This window comes from Hyperolius riggenbachi, chromosome 3, assembly GCF_040937935.1.
Source record: "Hyperolius riggenbachi isolate aHypRig1 chromosome 3, aHypRig1.pri, whole genome shotgun sequence".
NCBI lineage: Eukaryota > Metazoa > Chordata > Amphibia > Anura > Hyperoliidae > Hyperolius > Hyperolius riggenbachi.
Window position 1 is genome coordinate 165,672,235 of NC_090648.1, and position 20,430 is coordinate 165,692,664.

Sequence of the window (20,430 nt, forward strand, 5' to 3'; positions counted from 1 at the left end):
CCTTGAAATCCCCTTCCTGGTGCCTAACCCTAAAATCCCCTTTCTCCTCTGCAAATAACGTTAATACAAACAACGATATTTAAAGAAATGATAACTCTCAAAATGAATTTCAAAATGCTATAAAAAGTTATGATAATTTACAAAGTATCAAAACGAAAAACAATTATATAAAATGTTAAAATGATATTTTACATATTATCAAAACAAAAAAATGGTATAAAAAGTTAAACCAATAATTTACAAATTATCAAAATTAAATTTATTTGACGCGCTAATTTCTTCTTTGGTGCCCAATAGCCAATATTTTGCATTTGAGCCTATTGAGCGCCCAAATAGTCCATTAGCCCCAGGCGCACTTTTTTCCTGATTCCGTGAGATCACTCTTCTTCTATGAACATTTGATGCAAATGTCTTGCACACAAGCTTTCTTTTAGAAAAACCTTTTTGAGCACTTACCAGCGGGCGCGCTGTATTTCCCCTATAGAAAAGTCATCTGTCAGATAGGATAGCATCTGATTCACCACAAAACAAACAGCTGATCTATGAGCAGTAGTACTTCTTAAGCAGCCACACTAAGTTGTACAATATTGCAGTTCCTATTTTACTTGTGATGTATTTCCTCTTTTCAAACTTTTATTGTTCCAGTTAAAAATGACATATCTCTAGAATGACTTATGTTTCTTCTCTTATTTAAGTGAGACCTTCAGCAATTCCTCCAGTGGCAACGCTTCCAGAGGATGTAAGTGGAGAAGCATCTGCAAGCGGAGTAAGTGGTATTCCATCTGGAGATATTTCTGGAGAACCTAGTGGAGATGTCTCTGCAAGTGGACTTCCATCAGGAGAAGAAATTAGTGGAGAGCCATCAGGAATAAGTGGACTTCCATCTGGCTTTGAATTATCTGGAGACATTAGTGCCAGTGGGCTTCCATCAGGGGATGTTTCAGGTGATATCAGTGGGTTACCTTCTGGGTTCCCATCTGCAGATGGATCTGCATCTGGATTCCTAGATATTAGTGGACTAACATCTGTGGACCTGAGTGGACTTCCTTCTGGAGATGTTAGTGGAGAGGTATCTGGTGTTGAGCAAGTTAGCGGGTTACCATCAGGGTATGAATTTGTAAGTGGTCTGCCTTCTGCTAGTGGAGATGTGAGTGGGTTTCCCTCTGGTGTTGAATTTATCAGTGGATTTCCATCTGGCAGTGGAGATGTCAGTGGACTTCCTTCTGGTTTCCCAACAATCATACATGTTGATACTACTTGGATATTAGGAAGTACTAAATCACCAGAAACTGAACTAGAAGGAAAAGGATCAACTGAGTTTAGTGCCTCAGGTGATATCTCTGGGTTACCTTCTACAGATTTTAGTGGTTTAGCTTCAGGACTGGATTTAAGTGGGGAACCTTCTGGATTAGATATTAGTGGTAGACCTTCTGGTTTCTTTGAAGTGAGTGGTGATGTATCAGGTTTTGATTTAAGTGGCTTACCATCTGGAATACCAGAAATCAGTGGAGACATATCTGGCTTTCCTGATGTAAGTGGGGATATTTCTGGCATTAGTGGATTTCCATCTGGAATAAGTGGGGAAGAATCTGGAGATTTATCAGGTGTGAAGGAAGTTAGTGGAGTGATATTCAGTGGTGATCATTCTGGTATAAGTGGTGAAGCTTCAGGTTTTGAGGATGTAAGTGGTGCAATTGACATTAGTGGAGAGATATCAGGTATAAGTGGTGAGCCTTCTGGAGCTATTGATATCAGTGGAATTAGCTCTGGTATTTTTGATGAAAGTGGGGAACCATCTGGTATCACTCTTGTAGATAGCAGCTTGGTAGAATTTGTCACACCATCAACAAAAGAAGAGGAAGGTAAGGGGTCTATAGAAATAAGTGGGTTTTTTTCTGGTGATTTTTCAGGTGACATATCTGGGATTTCTGGCATTAGTGGAGAACCATCAGGTTTTATAGATGCTTTTGGTCTTGCCTCTGGAGACCTCCTCAGTGGAGATGAAGACATCAGTGGACTGGCTAGTGGCATTATTGATTTAAGTGGAGAAACATCAGGAATTGAATTTGTAAGTGGTCTGCCCTCTGGTATTGATGATATAAGTGGACTGACATCTGGAATACCTACAATCTCCCATATAGACTTTACTCTAGTGGAGGTGCCAACAACAGGACCCGCAACAGAGGAGGCTGGTCAAGGACCATCTGGAATATTTGAAATAAGTGGGTTTCCTTCAGGAGAAGCATCTACAGAAACATCTGGAATTATTGATTTAAGTGGATTTCCATCTACTACACAAGAAAGCGGAGATGTGTCTGGCTTTTATGCTTCTGGAATTCCTCATATCAAACTCATCACTGATGACTTAATTGAAGCTGTGACTGAACCAACAGTTGCACAAGAGGTAGCTGGTGTGACTGTTCCACATATCATTGAAACATCTGCATCTGGGGATATAAGTGGAGAGGCGCCTCTCACTGTTCCTGACATCAGTGGAGAGCCATCAGGGACCCCTCTAACAAGTGGCGATGTTGAACGATTTTTTGAGGGTAGTACTGAAGCCAGCGTTGATGTGTCTGGGCATGAGACCCACTCAGTTCCTGACTTGTCTGGTGAAACATCTGTACCTGACATTATTATTAGTACATCAAAGCCAGAATCTGAAATAAGTCTTGTTTCAAAGGAACCTGAAGAAGCGAAACAGGGTACTGAACTATCTGCTTCTGCATCAGGAGATATTATAGATGAGAATTTAACACCAGCACCATTGAGAGAACTTACACCACAAGCCCTCCTTGATGTTACTGAAGATGAAGGTAACAGTAATAATATTAAACTCATTGTATGATATGCTGACAATCCAACCAGTTGATGATCTTCAGGAACAATAATGTATATCCAAATGCTGTAAAACCCTAGCTCAGTATCATTCTCTTGAAACTGGTAGTTTATTGTAAAAACTGAAGCTAATGGAGAAGTTTCACTATTTATGACTGTTAAAATTTACATATGCAGACAGTGTATGTGACTTTTACTGGGTGTTACGCAGACTACAAAACACGCAGGTAAATTTGAAGTAGTGAGTATACTCCTTACAGTATAAAAACTGTATTTCTGTAAATCACTGAAGCTGGTTTTAGGTTTCATTCCACTTGCAGAGATACTCCATAGAGATCTGAAGGCAGCAACTGTTAGGGCTCGTTTCCACTGTGCTCGGCATGCGTCTTGCTAGACGCAATGCCGGCACAGCTGTCCTGCGTCTCTCAGCCGAATCCCACTAGCCGCCCTATGCACAGCTATGGGATTCGGACGGGTGACGCATAGAATATGCTAGTGTAGCAGGTAGAGTAAAGAAACCGGCACTGCAGATAGTCAGTAAGCATGCATAGAGATAAATATGAGGTGTTGAGGAATTAGTATCGGGTACTGCTGTTAGTTGCGTGCTCAAACTGAGAAACGACAGCAATTTCTGATATAGCAAACAGTAGGGAAGCAGTTGGCACATGCAGTGTTACTGTAACACTGCATGTGCTAACTGCTTCCCTACTGTTTGCTGCATAGAATATGCTGTAGGCCGTCAGATTTTTCCCCGCTCACAAATTCGGATGCTTCCTATTGACTTCAATAGGCTGTCAAATCCTATCCAAATTCGTGGGCAGGGAATCGGGCCGGAATCGCAGCAATGGAAACTTAGCCTAAAGCACAAAACTAATTGAGTAATAGCTGGTTTAAAGTGTAAATGCAAAATTATATACATTTATTATGTTTTAGACACAAATGAAATGAAAAACAATTTAAAAGCACCTGCAAAGCAACAGCAGATGGAGTGTGCCCCGCCCCCTAACTCAGAACTTATGCCTGAAGATCCTCTATATAAAGTAGAGAATGGTCTAATGCAGTGCTGTCCAACTGGCAGCCACGGGCCTAATCTGGCCCACGGGCCACACTCGCTTGCCCAGAGTATTTTTTGCAATAGCAGATTATTTTACAAATCACTCTGGTGATTTTTTTGTTTGTTTTTCTATTATAGAGGGCAATATGCAATACAGGATATTAAAATGTGCTCGGATTTGAAGGAAATTCCCCCCCCCCCCTCCAAAAATAATAAAAAAGTGAACTAATAAACCAATATGTTTTTTAGTGACTGCAGGCATTGTCGGGACCTGCGCTGAAATCCAGTGTGGGGCTGGAACATGTATAGAAAAAGAAGGAAGGGTTCACTGTCATTGCCCACCAGGCTACGGAGGGGACAACTGCGACATAGGTAAATCACATCTTGTTACTGTTTGTATGACTTTCTCTCATTTTACATTGCAATAATGATATGTTATTTGTTACAGCAGCACATTAACAGGTATGAGGATCCTTTGGGATGATTTTCATTCTCATGGTTGATAAGCTGGTAAAGACTTTAGCAAAGTGCAATGATAGGCAGGAGACCAAGACAGTAACAGCAGTGAAAGCCAACCTAAAAGTGACATTTCCGTTATCTGTGGATTTGTGTAGGCTGACACAAATGCTGGTTTCTCCTAGCTGTTCTGGTGGGGACATCTTTCTGCCAAAGTTTATGGCTTTCCCTCTGAGTAGAGTTACGTGTCCTTGGAAATATTTTCACTGTGTATCATCCAAGCTGTGAGGAAAAGGTGGTGCATAGTTGAGTAAGTGAACATTTCCTTTACATGTACAAAAGCATAAGAAAGTGAGTCACTCTTATGACTGGGAAAAGCAGCAATATTCTCTGTGCTTAGTGGGCTGGGTAGGTAAGGATCATCTGACCATTTCCCACACTCTAAATATGATGTTTATTGAACAAATATCAATTACATATACACGCCAAATATCCAAAATATCCCTCACACAGGGGGGCAAGAATATGGGCATAACATCAATGGGCGCATGAAAGAATGAATCCTGATGAACAGTACTAACATCCTATATAATGTTTTCACCATAGGGAAGAGGACAAGACAAAACAGCTGGGGAGGAAAGGCCCAAGGGTGTGATCACCTCATGTCAATTGGGCCAGGGAGGAAGGGAGGGAGATGAGGGGAAGAGTGGAGGAATGGAGAACCATAAGGTTATTGCATAAACAAAAAACAAATTAGAATCTATAACGAAGGATCATGTCAATGAACAGAACAGTCAATGCTTAAAGGGGCACTACAACGAAAAACTGTAAAATTTAAAATATGTGCAAACGTATACAAATAAGAAGTACATTTTTTCCAGCGTAAAATGAGCCATAAACAGGGCCGTTTCTTCCACCGTGCGGGCAGTGCGACTGCACTGAGCGCAGACCAGCAGGTGAAGGAAGGGGGCGCAGGATCATGGAGGACACTGCTAGAGGAAGCCAGTGACACGCTGTGCAGGCTGATTACACAAGCACGATCACGGTGCTTCACACACTCCTCCTGGGCTGGGGCAGCCGCACAAATTATCTCTGTAGCAGTCTGTACTACTCTCTCCGAGAGAGAGTGTTTACAATAGTTGCCTTGACCACGATAAAGCTGCGGCGCCGCCCCCTGCTCTCTCCAGCCAGGCATGTTGCTAGTGTGCGGTGCCTATGCTTCCTGGTAGTTTTCCCATGGCTGCTCTTGTATCTTGTTACAGACAGGCAGTGCCGCCCCTCCTCCTGATTCTTCCTGATTCCTCCATGGGCACTGCCTGTCATGATGTGTGTCACACTGGCCAGCGCGAAAATTCAAGAGAGATGGAGGAGACAGATTCAAGAGAGAAGGAAGGACAGAATCTGTAAGCGCTGGAGTGTGTCTCAGCTACAGCGCAGTGAGCCTTCACTGACAGGAGGGGGGAGATAAGAGACACAGATAAGAGCCAGCATGTCTGAGGGAATCACACGGAGGACAGAGCCAGCCCACAGCCCAGCAGTGAGTTCCAGAGAGCAGCAGAGGCCAGGCTAATCACCAAAAAGGCAGAGGTAAAATTGTATGTCATGTTATCTTTTATCTATAGGCATTCTCTCTCCCTTTTACCACCTTCTGTCAGTCTCTCCTTCTCAACTTTTCCATCTCTTTCCACCACTGCCCGCTAGGTCTGAACGATTTTAGGAAAAAATTGAAATGAGTGATTTCTGTCCCAAATCACGATTTCGATTTGATTCACGATTTACTTTAAAGTAAGCTTTGTTCTCCCTCTGTGCCTCTCTGTCCCGTCTCTTTTTGCACCCTGTGTCCCCTTTGTCTCTCTGTGCCTCCTCTAGGTCTCTCTCTGCGCCCCCTTTGTCTCTCTGCCCCCACTGGGCCTCTCTCTTGCCCCCTTTGTTCTCTTTGTGCCCCCTTAGTCTCTCTGTGCCCCTTCTGGGTCTCTCTCTCTTTCCCCCTTTGTGCACCTTTTGTTTCTCTCTGTGCCCGCTCTGTCCCCAAGCTGCAGCAGTGCTGGACATACCTTCCAGCATGAATCCAACGATGCCCATCTGTCCACTTCGCCTACTGCATGCACGGCATACTTCCTGTATGTCATGGGACATACAGGAACCAGGAAGTATGCCTTGCCCTAGAGGCGATAGAGGACGGACAGCATTGGACTCGTGTGGAAGGTATATCCAACACTGCGGGCCGCAGACCCGCCGGGACTTGGGGGAAGTTTGTAGCTGTGTCTCCAAACTGCCCCCATGCGGAAATGACGTCATCACGATAATTGCCACTTCGACGATTTCGAAATCGTGATCTTGGTGATCGCGATTTCGGTTTAAATTTGATTTATCTTTCAGGCCTACTGCCCGCCCTGTCACACTCACCCTCTGGACGCCCCAGTATTGGTCACAGTTCTGTCAGTTAGTCTAGACCTCTTGAGAAAGCGGCGACCCTGCGATACGCGTGGAGGGGACACCTGGGGCACTTACCACTGGTCTAGGCACGGAACAGGTAATTATCCACTATTTTTCAGATCCAATTTCTGTTTCTTTTCTGACACCGCCACAACTACGGGGCTGTTTGGTTTGTGCAGCAGCATATGTTTATACAGATATTTATGCAAGAGGTTTGGGATTTTTCTTGGTAACATAACATCCAGCTTTGTTTTTGTGGAGTATTTATGAGTATATGATCCATTTTTGCACACTTGTAGTGTGCGTGCAGGGTGTTAGTTTTATTTGGCCATATTGTACCTGAGTTTTTGATAGGTTATGTAGCATTTTGTGTCCGTGCCTTATTGTATATTCACAAATTTTTTGAGATGTGCTGTTGATATCTCTGTAACATATTATGATTGGACCAGAACCCCCATTGTCTGTGTTTTCTCATTTTTAAGTAATTTTAGATTTTATTGTGTTAAGGTGTATGCAATAAAGATTTATACATGGAAGCTAAAACTAGTCCATATGCATATTATCATTTTTTCTCAGACAGATGATCTTTTTCTTCAAGTGTTTATTCTGTCATTTAGTCCAGTCGCTTGTCTGTCAGTCATTTCAGTCCACGAGGCGCTACACCTGCTATTGACGAAATTCTGTTTTGTCCCCACTTTTATTGCCTGATTAAAGGGAAGGTTCAGGGAGGGTGAGGAAAAAATAAAAATCAATTTCCACTTACCTGGGACTTCCTCCAGCCCGTGGCAGGCAGGAGGTGCCCTCGCCGCCGCTCCGCAGGCTCCCGGTGGTCTCCGGTGGCCGACCCGACCTGGCCAGGCCGGCTGCCAGGTCGGGCTCTTCTGCGCTCCAAGTCCTTGTACTTCTGCGTCCCACGCCGGCGCTCTGACATCATCGGACGTCCGCCGGGCTGTACTGCGCATGCGCAGTAGTTCTGTCATTCATTCCAGTCCACGAGCCTGTCCTGTCATTCATTCCAGTCCACGAGCCTGTCCTGTCATTCACTCCAGTCCACGAGCCTGTCCTGTCATTCACTCCAGTCCACGAGCCTGTCCTGTCATTCACTCCAGTCCACGAGCCTGTCCTGTCATTCACTCCAGTCCACGAGCCTGTTCTGTCATTCACTCCAGTCCACGAGCCTGTCCTGTCATTCACTCCAGTCCACGAGCCTGTCCTGTCATTCACTCCAGTCCACGAGCCTGTCCTGTCATTCACTCCAGTCCACGAGCCTGTCCTGTCATTCACTCCAGTCCACGAGCCTGTCCTGTCATTCACTCCAGTCCACGAGCCTGTCCTGTCATTCACTCCAGTCCACGAGCCTGTCCTGCCATTCACTCCAGTCCATGAGCCTGTCCTGTCATTCACTCCAGTCCACGAGCCTGTCCTGCCATTCACTCCAGTCCACGAGCCTGTCCTGTCATTCATTCCAGTCCACCAGCCTGTCCTGTCATTCATTCCAGTCCACCAGCCTGCCCTGTCATTCATTCCAGTCCACGAGCCTGTCCTGTCATTCACTCCAGTCCACGAGCCTGTCCTGTCATTCATTCCAGTCCACCAGCCTGTCCTGTCATTCATTCCAGTCCACGAGCCTGTCCTGTCATTCACTCCAGTCCAGTTCAGTGTTCCCCAACCCTGTCCTCAAGGCCCACCAACAGTGCATGTGTTTTGGAAATCCACAGAGGTTGTTAATCAGCTCTGCTGAGACACTCATTACCTCACCTTTGAATGTTTGTGGTTTTCTGCAAAATGTACTGTTGGTGGGCCTTGAGGACAGGGTTGGGGAGCTCTGCATGTAGTTCATTCCAGTCCGCCAAACTATCTTTCAGGTGTCTGAGTCTTCTGATGATGAGGGGGATGTGGGGGTTGTTTGTTTTTAGCAGTGTGCCCGACTCCCTGATTTGCATGGGGTGTCAGGGCCCTGGGGTGCTAGGGTGGCTGCCAGTGCCACACAATTACTTGGGAAGGTGGGGGTGGGGTGGAGGGTACCGGGGTCTCTTTGGCTGAGAGGATTTTGGAAGACCTGCATGGGCCACTTGGGGGAAGGGGGGCTCTCGAGCTAAAGGAGGTTTGTTGGCCAGCTGGGGAGCTAGGGTGGCTGTCACACAATTTCTTGGGGGGGGGGGGCGTATTTTTTGACACTCGCCCTGGGAGAAATTTAACCTAGAAACTGCACTGGCCATAAATTACTTTTATCCTATGTTGCTGTCACTTACAGTAGGTAGTAGAAATCTGACAGAAGTGACAGGTTTTGGACTAGTCCATCTCTTTATAGAGAATTCTCAGGGATATATTTATTTTCAAAAGCACTTAGTGAATGGCAGTTGCTCCGTCCAACTGCCAAAATAGTGTGCAGTGAGCAGGAAAGCTGGCCAGCATCTTTGTATTAATAATTTTCAGGGAATGTCTTTATAAAGAATAAAGGTCATGCTGAGAATTCCCTATAGAGAGATGGACTAGCCCAAAATCTGTCGGTAATGTCAGACTTCTACTACCTACTGTAAGTGACAGCAATATAGGAGAAAAGTAATTTATTGCTCGTTTTACTCTGGGAGAAACGTACTTCTTATTTGTATGTGTTTTAAATTTTAAGATTTTCGCGACAGTTCCTCTTTAAATGTAACTAGTAATCTGTAAACCGTGTACCAGGGGACTGGAGCTTAAAAGGAGTTTAGTACATAAGGAAGGCTCAAATTGTCTTGCCATGTTATCCATGGTCCATGTCTTAAAAAAATTAGGTATAGTTTCCTTGATTTTCACTAAAATATGTTTAGATAGCCCCGTCTTGTTCAGAAGGTCAAAAACTGTGGATAAGTGGGAAGACTTCCAGTTTGCCACAAGATGCTTTTAGGCTAGAGCCATTGCACGTTGAATGAGTCTGTTTAGGATAATCTATGCCAGAAGGTTTGTTCCCGAGCAGGACAACAAGGGGTCAAGAAGTGAGTGTAGCGATATCATAAGACACAACTTTCTCCATATAGCACTCCAGAATGTCTGGGCCTCTGGACAGGACCACCATATGTGCCCAAGATCACTGTTTGTCTGGCAGACTCTAAAGCATAGACTGGAGGAGGAGGGCTGAAATGTATGAAGATGAGCAAGCGTGTAACAACATCTGTGCAATACGTTAAGCAACATTTCAATAGAAGCATAATGAATGCTGTTTTTAGTTAATGTTTGACAACAGTGAGACCAACGACTTAAAGAGGAACTCCAGTGAAAATAATATAATAAAAAAAGTGTTTCATTTTTACAATAATTATGTATAAATGATTTAGTCAGTGTTTGCTCATTATAAAATCTTTTAAATCCCTGATTTACATTCAGACATTTATTACATGGTGACATTTTTACTGTTGGCAGGTGATATAGCTGCTGCATGGTTTTTTGGCAGTTGGAAACAGCTGTAAACAGCTATTTCCCACAATGTAACAAGGTTCACAGACAGGAAACTGCCAGGAATACCACGGTCCTCAGAGTTTCTTGTGGGAGGGGTTTTACCACAATATTATTCATATAGCGCTCCCTGATGGTCTGTTTGTAAAAAGGAATAGATTTCTCATGTAAAAGGGGGTATCAGCTTCTGATTGGGATAAAGTTCAATTCTTGGTCAGAGTTTCTCTTTAAGACATGGTTGAACCAGTTTCTTCCTCCCATTTAAACTGAAATCTATGCTTTGACTCAGTATCAGGAGATGTTAGCACAGCATAAATGAAGGAAACAAGTCCTCTGTCCTGTGGCCCTTCCCTGCATCTGGATTCAAACAATGAGTATTGAACAGTTGTATTGGGCTGGGCCAGGGAGCTGAAAAAATGGAAAATCTGCAAGGATAAAAATATTCCTTGACAGGGTGCCAGAAATCTTGCCCAAATTGGGCCCTAGTGACTATTTTGAAAGCCTTGACAAATTTACCAATGGTAGTCAAGTTGCGGGCTGACCACCACTTAAAGAGTTTTGGTTGGTGGCCAAGTCCAGATTATGGAATAGCTCAGACATATAACATACAGGCGACTGATAAAACCTTTTTTTGTAGAGTAAGGTAGCACTAGTCATACCACTAATTGTTCATTTTCTGTGCCTGGGACCACCAGGGCCTGCCCACTCTTGCCTTGCAGCACTGGGTCCTTGGTACGAATCCCAGCCAGGGCACTGTCTCCACAGAGTTTGTATGTTCTCCCCGTGTCTGCGTGGGTTTCCTCCAGGCACTCAGATTCCCTCCTTTCCCCAAAAAAAACATGCAGATAAGTTACTTGGCACCCCCCTAAAGTGACTATGATGGACATATGACTAAGGTAGGGTTAGATTGTGAGCCCCTGTAAGGGACAGTTAGTAGCAAGACTATGTACTCTGTGTGCATCGCTGTGGACGATGTCCGTAGTATATAAATACTAAATAATAATAGTAATGCAGTTCTCAGGGCTGAGAAAGGATGGAATGTTTTCCCAGTAGCAACACGGACAACAGTAAAAAGCCTTAAGAGGTTTTGTTTTGTTTTTTTATAAACACATGTGAATAGGATCGGTTTAACATAAAGGTTTTCAGTAAGGTTTTATATAATCTTTTAATGGCTTGTAACTATAAATGTAAATAATAGCATGTGAATACACAAGGCCAGATAGATTTATACTTTCACTGCCCCTAGGCCAATTATGTTCATGTGCATGTGCAGCCCCCTCTTTCATGTGTAACATCCACGTGCAGCAGCACCTTTCTTTCATGTACAGCTCTATTGCAGCATTAGCTTCCCTCATTCATCTGCTGCTCCTTAGTTGCAGCCTTCTTTTTCATATTTAGCAACCTCAATTTCATGTCCAGGTACACCTTGGGCTTTAGCCACCCAAGGCCAAGGCCTTTATGGCCTTTCCATAAATCCAGCCCTGTAAATGCACATACATCAGCCAGACTTACACAAGATAGAGGCTGTACTTCCTTTATGAGGACGAGGAACTGGCTCAATCAACACATTGATATGTGTTGATTGAGCTGCAATAGAGCTGTACATGAAAGAAAGGTGCTGCTGTATGTGGATGTTACACATGAAAGAGGGGGCTGCACATGCACATGAACATAATTGGCCTAGGGGCAGTTGTATAATTGTATAATAAATGCCTGCATTCTAAATGAGCTAAGTAGAATGACATATACAAGAGACTTGAGGGGTGAACAGGTACTTTGCAAGTTCTGGAGCCACTGGTTTGACAACAAGCCCAAAGATTATGTTAACCCTTGACTGCTATGGGATCCTTTAGCAAGTCCTTTATATACCCTATATATTGCACCAATTACAGTACCTTATGACCTATACACTAGGGCTAGGCACATGTGGCTTTCCTCTTCCTTCATTTTGCTTGCAGAACGTCAGCACAGTAGCAATCTGGCATCACTATCTTTAGTCCCAAGGTAGTTGCGTTTTCTTAACTTTGTGTGTGGCGTTCTTTCTGTTGAGCGTGGGCATGTTATTGTGGTGCCATATAATAAACAGAAATCCTGTGATTAAGGTAAGCGGTGGAGTGGACATATTTTAATTAAGGTTAAATAGCATTTAAATACAGATAGCAATATTGGTTAAAAAAAATGTATCCACTTCCTTTGATATTCAACAAGATTTTACCTACAAGCAAAGTCACCTTCACTTTTGTGTAGTATGGATTGAATATGTACAGTATATATGTGAATTGATTGTATAGTTAGTCCATTGGTTACTTTATGTACTGTAGCTAGTGCAGTACTCCGCTAGCTAGTACTCAGATTGCTGAGTGTGTTGTAAGTGTTCTTTGCTAAGAAGATACTCCATGTGAAAGGTGTTTAAAGGAAACGAGAAATAAAGAGGATGCCACTAGTGCCATCACCATTCTGAAAATGTGAAATGTCTAGCTGAACCTCTTGCTATAAATATTTTCTGAGCCACTGTAGGATAGGAAAGTCATAGTGTAAGATCTAAACACCTGATCTACATGCATGTTCTTGGTCAGTGGATCAGATATTCTAGGCAGAGAATTATCATTGCTGTCAGGTAAGTGGGATTTTTCGAATATGAGGTGACAATATCCTTATTTCTCTCAAGTCAAGTTTCCTATAAAGGATAACCAAACTTACAAAGCACAGTACACTAATACAGGCAGATGGAAAATCAGCGCTAACAGGGGTGCGACACAATGATCGCTCCCAGAGAGCAGCGATATCAAATCACAAGCAAATTTAGCTCAGATCCGCCAGGCTAATCTAAACACATATCACTGCAGTGTTCAGTCTTAGCGATGGCCGTCACTAAATAAAAAGAAGAGAGTGCTCACTAGCCCATAACAACCTAAATTATAAGGTTGTAATAAAGCTTGAGCTCCGGACAAGTAAAGAATTCCACACCAGTTCCACTACAAGAGCGAGACATGCAGCAGATCTGGAGAAAGCCCATCCCCAGTATGAGACAGCAGATGTCAATCTCCCGGATGACTCCTTCAGAGACTCTGAAAAAGTGGGTGTCATGGATGAATAATAAATAAATAAATAAACAAAGGGGCTAAGTGCAGAGTGTTTAATATGCCAACATGGCAAATCCATATAAAACACATGCAAATTGGTAAAATAGGAAACTCACATACAGGGTCCCATGTGATTGGGTACCCCACAATAAGAACATGCTCATTGTAAAATCCTCCAAGAGAAAAAGTGGCCACTTGCCTCCAACCTGACCGGTTTTGCATGTAGGCATCATCACAGGTTCTGGAGTACATGCGCCAAAGGCACCTAGTTAAATAAATTGCTATAAAGTTGAGTGAATAAACACTGCAGCAGTGTTGAATTTATTCAGTGTTCAGTTTCCAGCAATTTATTCCGAATAATATGCTGTATACAGTAGCAGGAGAGATGGTCACAATTACATAGCTGTTGCACACAGTGACAATTAACAACATAGGGTGTCTCCTACCAGTGTTTGAGGCAGAAGGTGGTGGGTGCAGGGGAAAAATGGGAAGCCTAATGGACGTTTCGCACGACGTTGCTTCTTCCGAGACTGGTCAGTGGACCAGTCTTGGAAGAAGCACCAACGTGTAAAACGGCCGTTAGGCTACCCGTTTTTCCCCTGCACCCATCGCCATCTGCCTCAAACACTGGTAGGAGACACCCTATGTTGTTAATTGTCACTGTGTGCAACAGCTATGTAATTGTGACCAACTCACCTGCCACTGTATACAGCATATTATTTGGGAATCGGGATAAATTGCTGGAAATTGAACACTGAATAAAATCAACACTGCTGCAGTGCCCGATTGTTTATTCACTCAACTTTATCGATATTGCATCTGTATTCAACTATTATCATAAGCACGCAACAATCACTGTAGAGGTAGCAGTTTGTGACTCGATACACCTCTCTGCCATTAACCCTTACTCCTCCCCCGCTTTGGAACTTGCAGTAACTCTCGTAGTGCCGGCTGTCTTCACAAGCTCTCTTTGATCGATTAAATACATTGCTATCCCTGAACAGGCTCCTAGATTGGTCATGCGGGACAGTGTTAAAAGGGTGGGTGGTGCTGGAAAAACTCTAGCGGGTAGAGACTTGGCAAAGGCCCAATAGGTACCAAATGCTTACAGAGAGTTCTCTGAATTCTGTCCCTCTTGGGTTTGACATGCTCTGAAAATTGGGGATTCAGCCAATAAAAATTACGGATGTTTTTTTCCCTATCTTATTGTTATCTCTGTCGGATGGGTATCCACTCTTTTTACCGGGCCTGGAAAGGGGTTTCTTTGGTACGTGGAGAGGGGAACATATCCTCTGTTTGGGTCATCTTTGGTCAGGAGAAAGCCTCAAAACGATTGGGGAGTTATGAGAAGAGAACGGCAAGTTCCCCTACGATGATTGGGTGACTGCGGCAGGTGGAGGTGTGGTGCCGTTCCCACAAACTGAAATGCAATGACAGGTTGATGGCTGGTGTCTGGGTTATCCTGTTTATACAAAAAACTATGAAGGAGCATGCAGTGTCTGCTCTATATAAGTTGCTATGAGACCAAGAAGATTGTTCCCCTCTGCTATATTTAAAGAGGAACTCCTGTGAAAATAATGTAATAAAAAAAAGTGCTTAATTTTTACAATAATTATCTATAAATGATTTAGTCAGTGTTTGCTCATTGTAAAATCTTTCCTCTCCCCGATCTACATTCTGACATTTATCACATGGTGATAGTTTTACTGCTGGGAGGTGATGTCACTGGAAGGAGATGCTGCTTGCTTTTTTGGCGGTTGGAAAGAGCTATATTAATAAACCTATTTTTTGTGCTGTACACAGTGTCAACCTTCAATAAATATCACACTTGGAGAACAGGTTAAATTGATTGATTGCTATTGTATTAGTAAAAAAAAACACTTTCCATGCAATACAATGTCATCCTATCCCCCAAATTATTGCACCAATCCCTTGTAGTGGAAATATCACCAGCGAGTGTCCACTAATTAGTCCTTACTGACCAAGCTTGTTTACTGGCAGTCCAAGTATAGTTGGGCCCATTTGTTCTAAACTTTTGACACAGATGACGTGTAATGTACACACACACACTGCAGTATGACAAGTTCACATATGGATTTGCATGCTTTTATTCTCACTGCCCGGGTCTTGCCAGTTAGTGCGACACTTGCCGGTTACCATCAGCCATGTGTGTATATACAGTGGGTTACAAAAGTATTCGGCCCCCTTGAAGTTTTCCACATTTCGTCATATTACTGCCACAAACATGAATCAATTTTATTGGAATTCCACATGAAAGACCAACACAAAGTGGTGTACACATGAGAAGTGGAATGAAAATCATACATGATTCCAAACATTGTTTACAAATAAATAACTGCAAAGTGGTGTGCGCATAATTATTCGGCCCCCTATGATCTGAGTGCAGTCAGTTGCCTATAGACATTGCCTGATGAGTGCTAATGACTAAATAGAGTGCAGCTGTGTGTAATCTAATGTCAGTACAAATACAGCTGCTCTGTGAGGGCCTCAGAAGTTGTCTAAGAGAATATTGGGAGCAACAACACCGTGAAGTCCAAAGAACACACAAAACAGGTCAGGGATCAAGTTATTGAGAAATTTAAAGCAGGCTTAGGCTACAAAAAGATTTCCTAAGCCTTGAACATCCCAAGGAGCACTGTTCAAGCGATCATTCAGAAATGGAAGGAGTATGGCACAACTGTAAACCTACCAAGACAAGGCCTCCACCTAAACTCACAGGCCGAACAAGGAGAGCACTGATCAGAAATGCAGTCAAGAGGCCCATGGTGACTCTGGATGAGCTGCAGAGATCTACAGCTCAGGTGGGAAACTCTGTCCATAGGACAACTATTAGTCATGCACTGTACAAAGTTGGCCTTTATGGAAGAGTGGCAAGAAGAAAGGCATTGTTAACAGAAAGCATAAGAAGTCCCGTTTGCAGTTTGCCACATGCCATGTGGGGGACACAGCAACCATGTGGAAGAAGATGCTCTGGTCAGATGAGACCAAAATGGAACTTTTTGGCCAAAATGCAAAACGCCATGTGTGGCAGAAAACTAACACTGCACATCACTCTGAACACACCATCCCCACTGTCAAATATGGCGGTGGCAGCATCATTCTCGGGGGGGGGGGGGGGGGATGGGGGGGGTGCATCTCTTCAGCAGGGACAGAGAAGCTGGTCAGAGTTGATGGGAAGATGGATGGAGCCAAATACAGGGCGCAATCTTGGAAGAAAACCTCTTGGAGACTGCAAAAGACTTGAGACTGGGGTGGAGGTTCACCTTCTAGCAGGACAATGACCCTAAACATAAACCCAGGGAAACGATGGAATGGTAAAACAAAACATATCCATGTGTTAGAATGGCCCCGTCAAAGTCCAGATCTAAATCCAATCGAGAATCTGTGGCAAGATCTGAAAATTGCTGTTCACAAACGCTGTCCATCTAATCTGACTGAGCTGGAGCTATTTTGCAAAGAAGAATTGGCAAGGATTTCAGTCTCTAGATGTGCAAAGCTGGTAGAGACATACCCTAAAAGACTGGCAGCTGTAATTGCAGCAAAAGGTGGTTCTACAAAGTATTGACTCAGGGGCCGAATAATTACGCACACCCCACTTTGCAGTTATTTATTTGTAAAAAATGTTTGGAATGATGTATGATTTTCGTTCCACTTCTCACATGTACATGTAACGATTGTGGAACTTTCTCCGTGAGCAGCGCACAACGCGTGCGCCGATACGGCGGAAATCCTCCACAAGCGTATAATTGCAGGCACCCAGCAAAAGGTGCTACGCACCCGTAGAGGGAAATTCCTGTCGGCAGATGGCGCTGGGGAGTGCAGAGGAACCAATCATCTGTACCTCCACAAATGCCAGACAGGCATTGTACGAAGCGCAGAACGCAATCGCAAGAGAAGCGATTGCGAATGAGAACGAGCAAAGGGACAGGTTGTATGTGTGTGCGCCAATCTAGTCGCCACCCCGCGACCGCGCACACACAACAGCAGATACGAACCAGAAACGCAACCGCAAGAACGGCGATTGCCAGAAGTGACACAAGGCAGATCAGAACAGAATACGAGGATAGCAAAGGCACAGCAAACCATACAATGAGGAGATACGGAAAATAACAAACGCTAGCTAACCGCGAACACCGCACTCATTCGCAACAGTGCACGCGGTTATGCGCAGTCTCCACGTGATAAGCACAATAGAAACAAACACGCCTAACTAACCATCGACAGACAAACATGAAACAGAGGACGCGAGCGCTTGCTTAATGGTTACCTCACCGAGCCTCCAGCAAGCGATCGTAGCAGACAAGACAGACACACGAAAACAGGGACAAGCGAGAGATAGGATCCACAGCACTAGCAAAAGTGGCTAGCGCGATCCAGGAAGACAGAACAGAAGGATCCACAGCACTAGCGCGAAGCGAGTGCGATCCAGGGACAGAGTAACAGAACAGAAGGATCCACAGCACTAGCGCAGGATGCTAGTGCGATCCAGAGAGGCAGAACAGAAGGATCCACAGCACTAGCGCGAAGCGAGTGCGATCCAGGGACAGAGTAACAGAACAGAAGGATCCACAGCACTAGCGCAGGATGCTAGTGCGATCCAGAGAGGCAGAACAGAAGAGATAGCTGGTAGCAACCGCTGCACCAGCTATGCTCCAAGAACAGAGATCAGAACGATTTCCTGTCGACCACCGTTGGGACAGGACAATCGCAACAGACAAACAAAACAGATAAACAATCCTAACTGCACCAGGGAACCTGCCTAGCACAGTTTCCAGGAATTACTCTAAGCTGATCTTCAAAAAGAGCATGGCTGACACTCTCCAGAGTGTTTCACAGGAAGGAATCCATATGACCAGCCAAGCATTGTGGGAAAGACATAGTACTTATAGTACACGCCTCCAATGAATGTGGCCAGGCTATTTGCATGACAACGTATGCAAATTCCTCAGCAAGCACAAGCTGCAAAACTGACAGAAGCTCTTCTTTCCAGAGTCCTGCAGCATGCAAACCTAAACAATGGTCAAAAAGCTGCCTGCCTGCACAGGCAGCTGAGCAGATCATTACAGTACACCACTTTGTATTGGTCTTTCAGGTGGAATTGCAATAAAATTGATGCATGTTTGTGGCACTTATGTGACAAAATGTTTTAAACTTCAAGGGGGCCGAATACTTTTGCAAGCCACTGTAGGTTCCCTCCTAGCACACCTCACACTTCGTCACCATCCAGGTGACTTTGCACCGTTTCTGCCGTGGCTCTTACCGCACTCGGGTACGCATGTCTGCAGTCTCTGTTACCCTTTGCCTCTTGAACAAGTCCATGTGGTCAGGAATATGCAAATCAAGGTTGCGATTCACATAATCAAGAAAGTGATAAAGCACAGTCACGTGATCTGGAGTGGGGAAAAAAATGAAATATCTGAACTACAGCATTTTATTTGGATTTGATATGTTGGAATATTAAACAACCTGCACTTAGCCCCATTGTTTATTTATTTATTATTCATCCATGTCACCCACCTCTTCGAAGTCTGTGGTGGAGTCATCTGGAAGATTGACGTCTGCAGTCTCATGCCATGGAGAGTCACAGCTTCCTCCATATCCACTGCTGCTGCATATCCCATTCTCGGAGTGCAGCTGGTGTGAAATTCGTTACTTGTCCAGGGCTCATTATTACAGCCTTATAACGTGGGATGTTGTGGGCTGGTAAGCCTCCTCTTTTCTTACTATTTGGTGACGGCCACCACTAAGACTGAGGTGAGTGTGGGAAGATTAGCCTGACATCGCTCAATTTGTTTGTGATTTCATATCATAATGTCCGAACAATGTTTAATCGGTAGCTTCTATTTACGTTACTTACCCTTCAAATCTATGGATGGCTTAATGACTCATCACTTCATGTTTAGGTACAGTTCTCAATGACAATATTGACGTTTGTAATCACATGCTTTTTATCACCTTCAGAACTGCTGTCCATGCAGCAAGAGGGAAACATTTTTGGTTTGTCCACACAAATCACACATAGGACAGTGATGCAGTCGAGGACAGTTGCAGAACTGTGACATGTGGAGTCCAGGGAATGGTACTGTATCTGCATTCGAACAAGCAGGTGCATATGAGTCGGGTGGTTTGCCCATGGTGCCGTGCAGCAGTGCGCAACAGAAGAAGAGGTAGAGAGAATTTAGGGCCCTTTTCCACTTGGAAGCACAATTGCATGCGAAATCGCGGCGCCTTCAACTTCCTTTAGCTATAATTGCACTGTGAACCATCCAGTGTAGGAGTGCAATTGCACAAAAAAATTGTGCAGGCCAGGGATTGCAATTCGAATAAAATTGAATCACACTAGTGCAAAAAGAGCACTGCAATTTACATGTTGTCACGGTGCTCTTAGCAGAACGGGCACGATCCGGTTTTCTAATCTGATCTCACGCTAGTGGAAAAGGGCCCAATTTGATCATGCCTAATCAATGGCATGCTGATATGCAAATTAATAAAAAAAAATAATATATGTAGTTTTCAGGCTTTTAAAACAACCCCCCTTGTGAAGTTCTTGAGAATACGCAGGCAGATTCTTTTTTATTCTGTGTAAATAAATTGTAAAAGACGTATTTCTGGGACACACAAAACCCCCTAATTATCTTAGTTCAAATATTAAGATCATTGTTTTAAATGTATACACTGCCTGTTGTGAGCAATGAATGCATCGTGTGACATGATTTAAGCCAGTATTTGCAGTGTTACAGCAATGTGATGATTTCGTTCTGCTTCTCCTGTTTTGTTTTTCTTTCAGGAATTACGTGAGAGACCACAACTGACCTGCTAGGGGCAAAGAGGATCCTTAGTGCTAATATGCCTATTAAAGCTCCCACCATCCCCTGCTGCCTGCCTGGCTTTAGCTAAATGCCTAATTTTCCCTTTTGTGGCGTGCTTAAAACTTAATTGTTGCTAATTAAAAAATAAAAAAGGAGACCGGGTTACTTGGTCAGCTGGTGTGCATTGAGAACTGGTTCAAATTGCTGCTGCTTGCTGACAAACACAGAAGAGCATGCTGGGCTCAAAAGCGTTAACCCTTAAGCCTTACAGAGTATTGGAAAAGCCACAGGAAGTCCATAG

The 20,430-nt window shown here is 43.9% G+C and overlaps 1 protein-coding gene across 5 annotated transcripts in view; it reads left to right on the top strand.

Moving 5' to 3' along the window:
- ACAN (aggrecan) overlaps positions 1-20,430 on the top strand; it is a 148,113-nt gene that overhangs the window by 88,939 nt on the left and 38,744 nt on the right. For 4 of the 5 annotated variants that reach the window (XM_068275183.1, XM_068275182.1, XM_068275184.1 and 1 more), the window contains exons 12-13: positions 696-2,816; positions 4,142-4,264. In XM_068275183.1, coding sequence (XP_068131284.1) covers positions 696-2,816; positions 4,142-4,264 — 2,244 coding nt within the window. Of the gene's footprint in view, positions 1-695; positions 2,817-4,141; positions 4,265-20,107; positions 20,285-20,430 lie in introns of those variants that run through there. The other variant, XM_068275186.1, reaches the window with a different exon arrangement.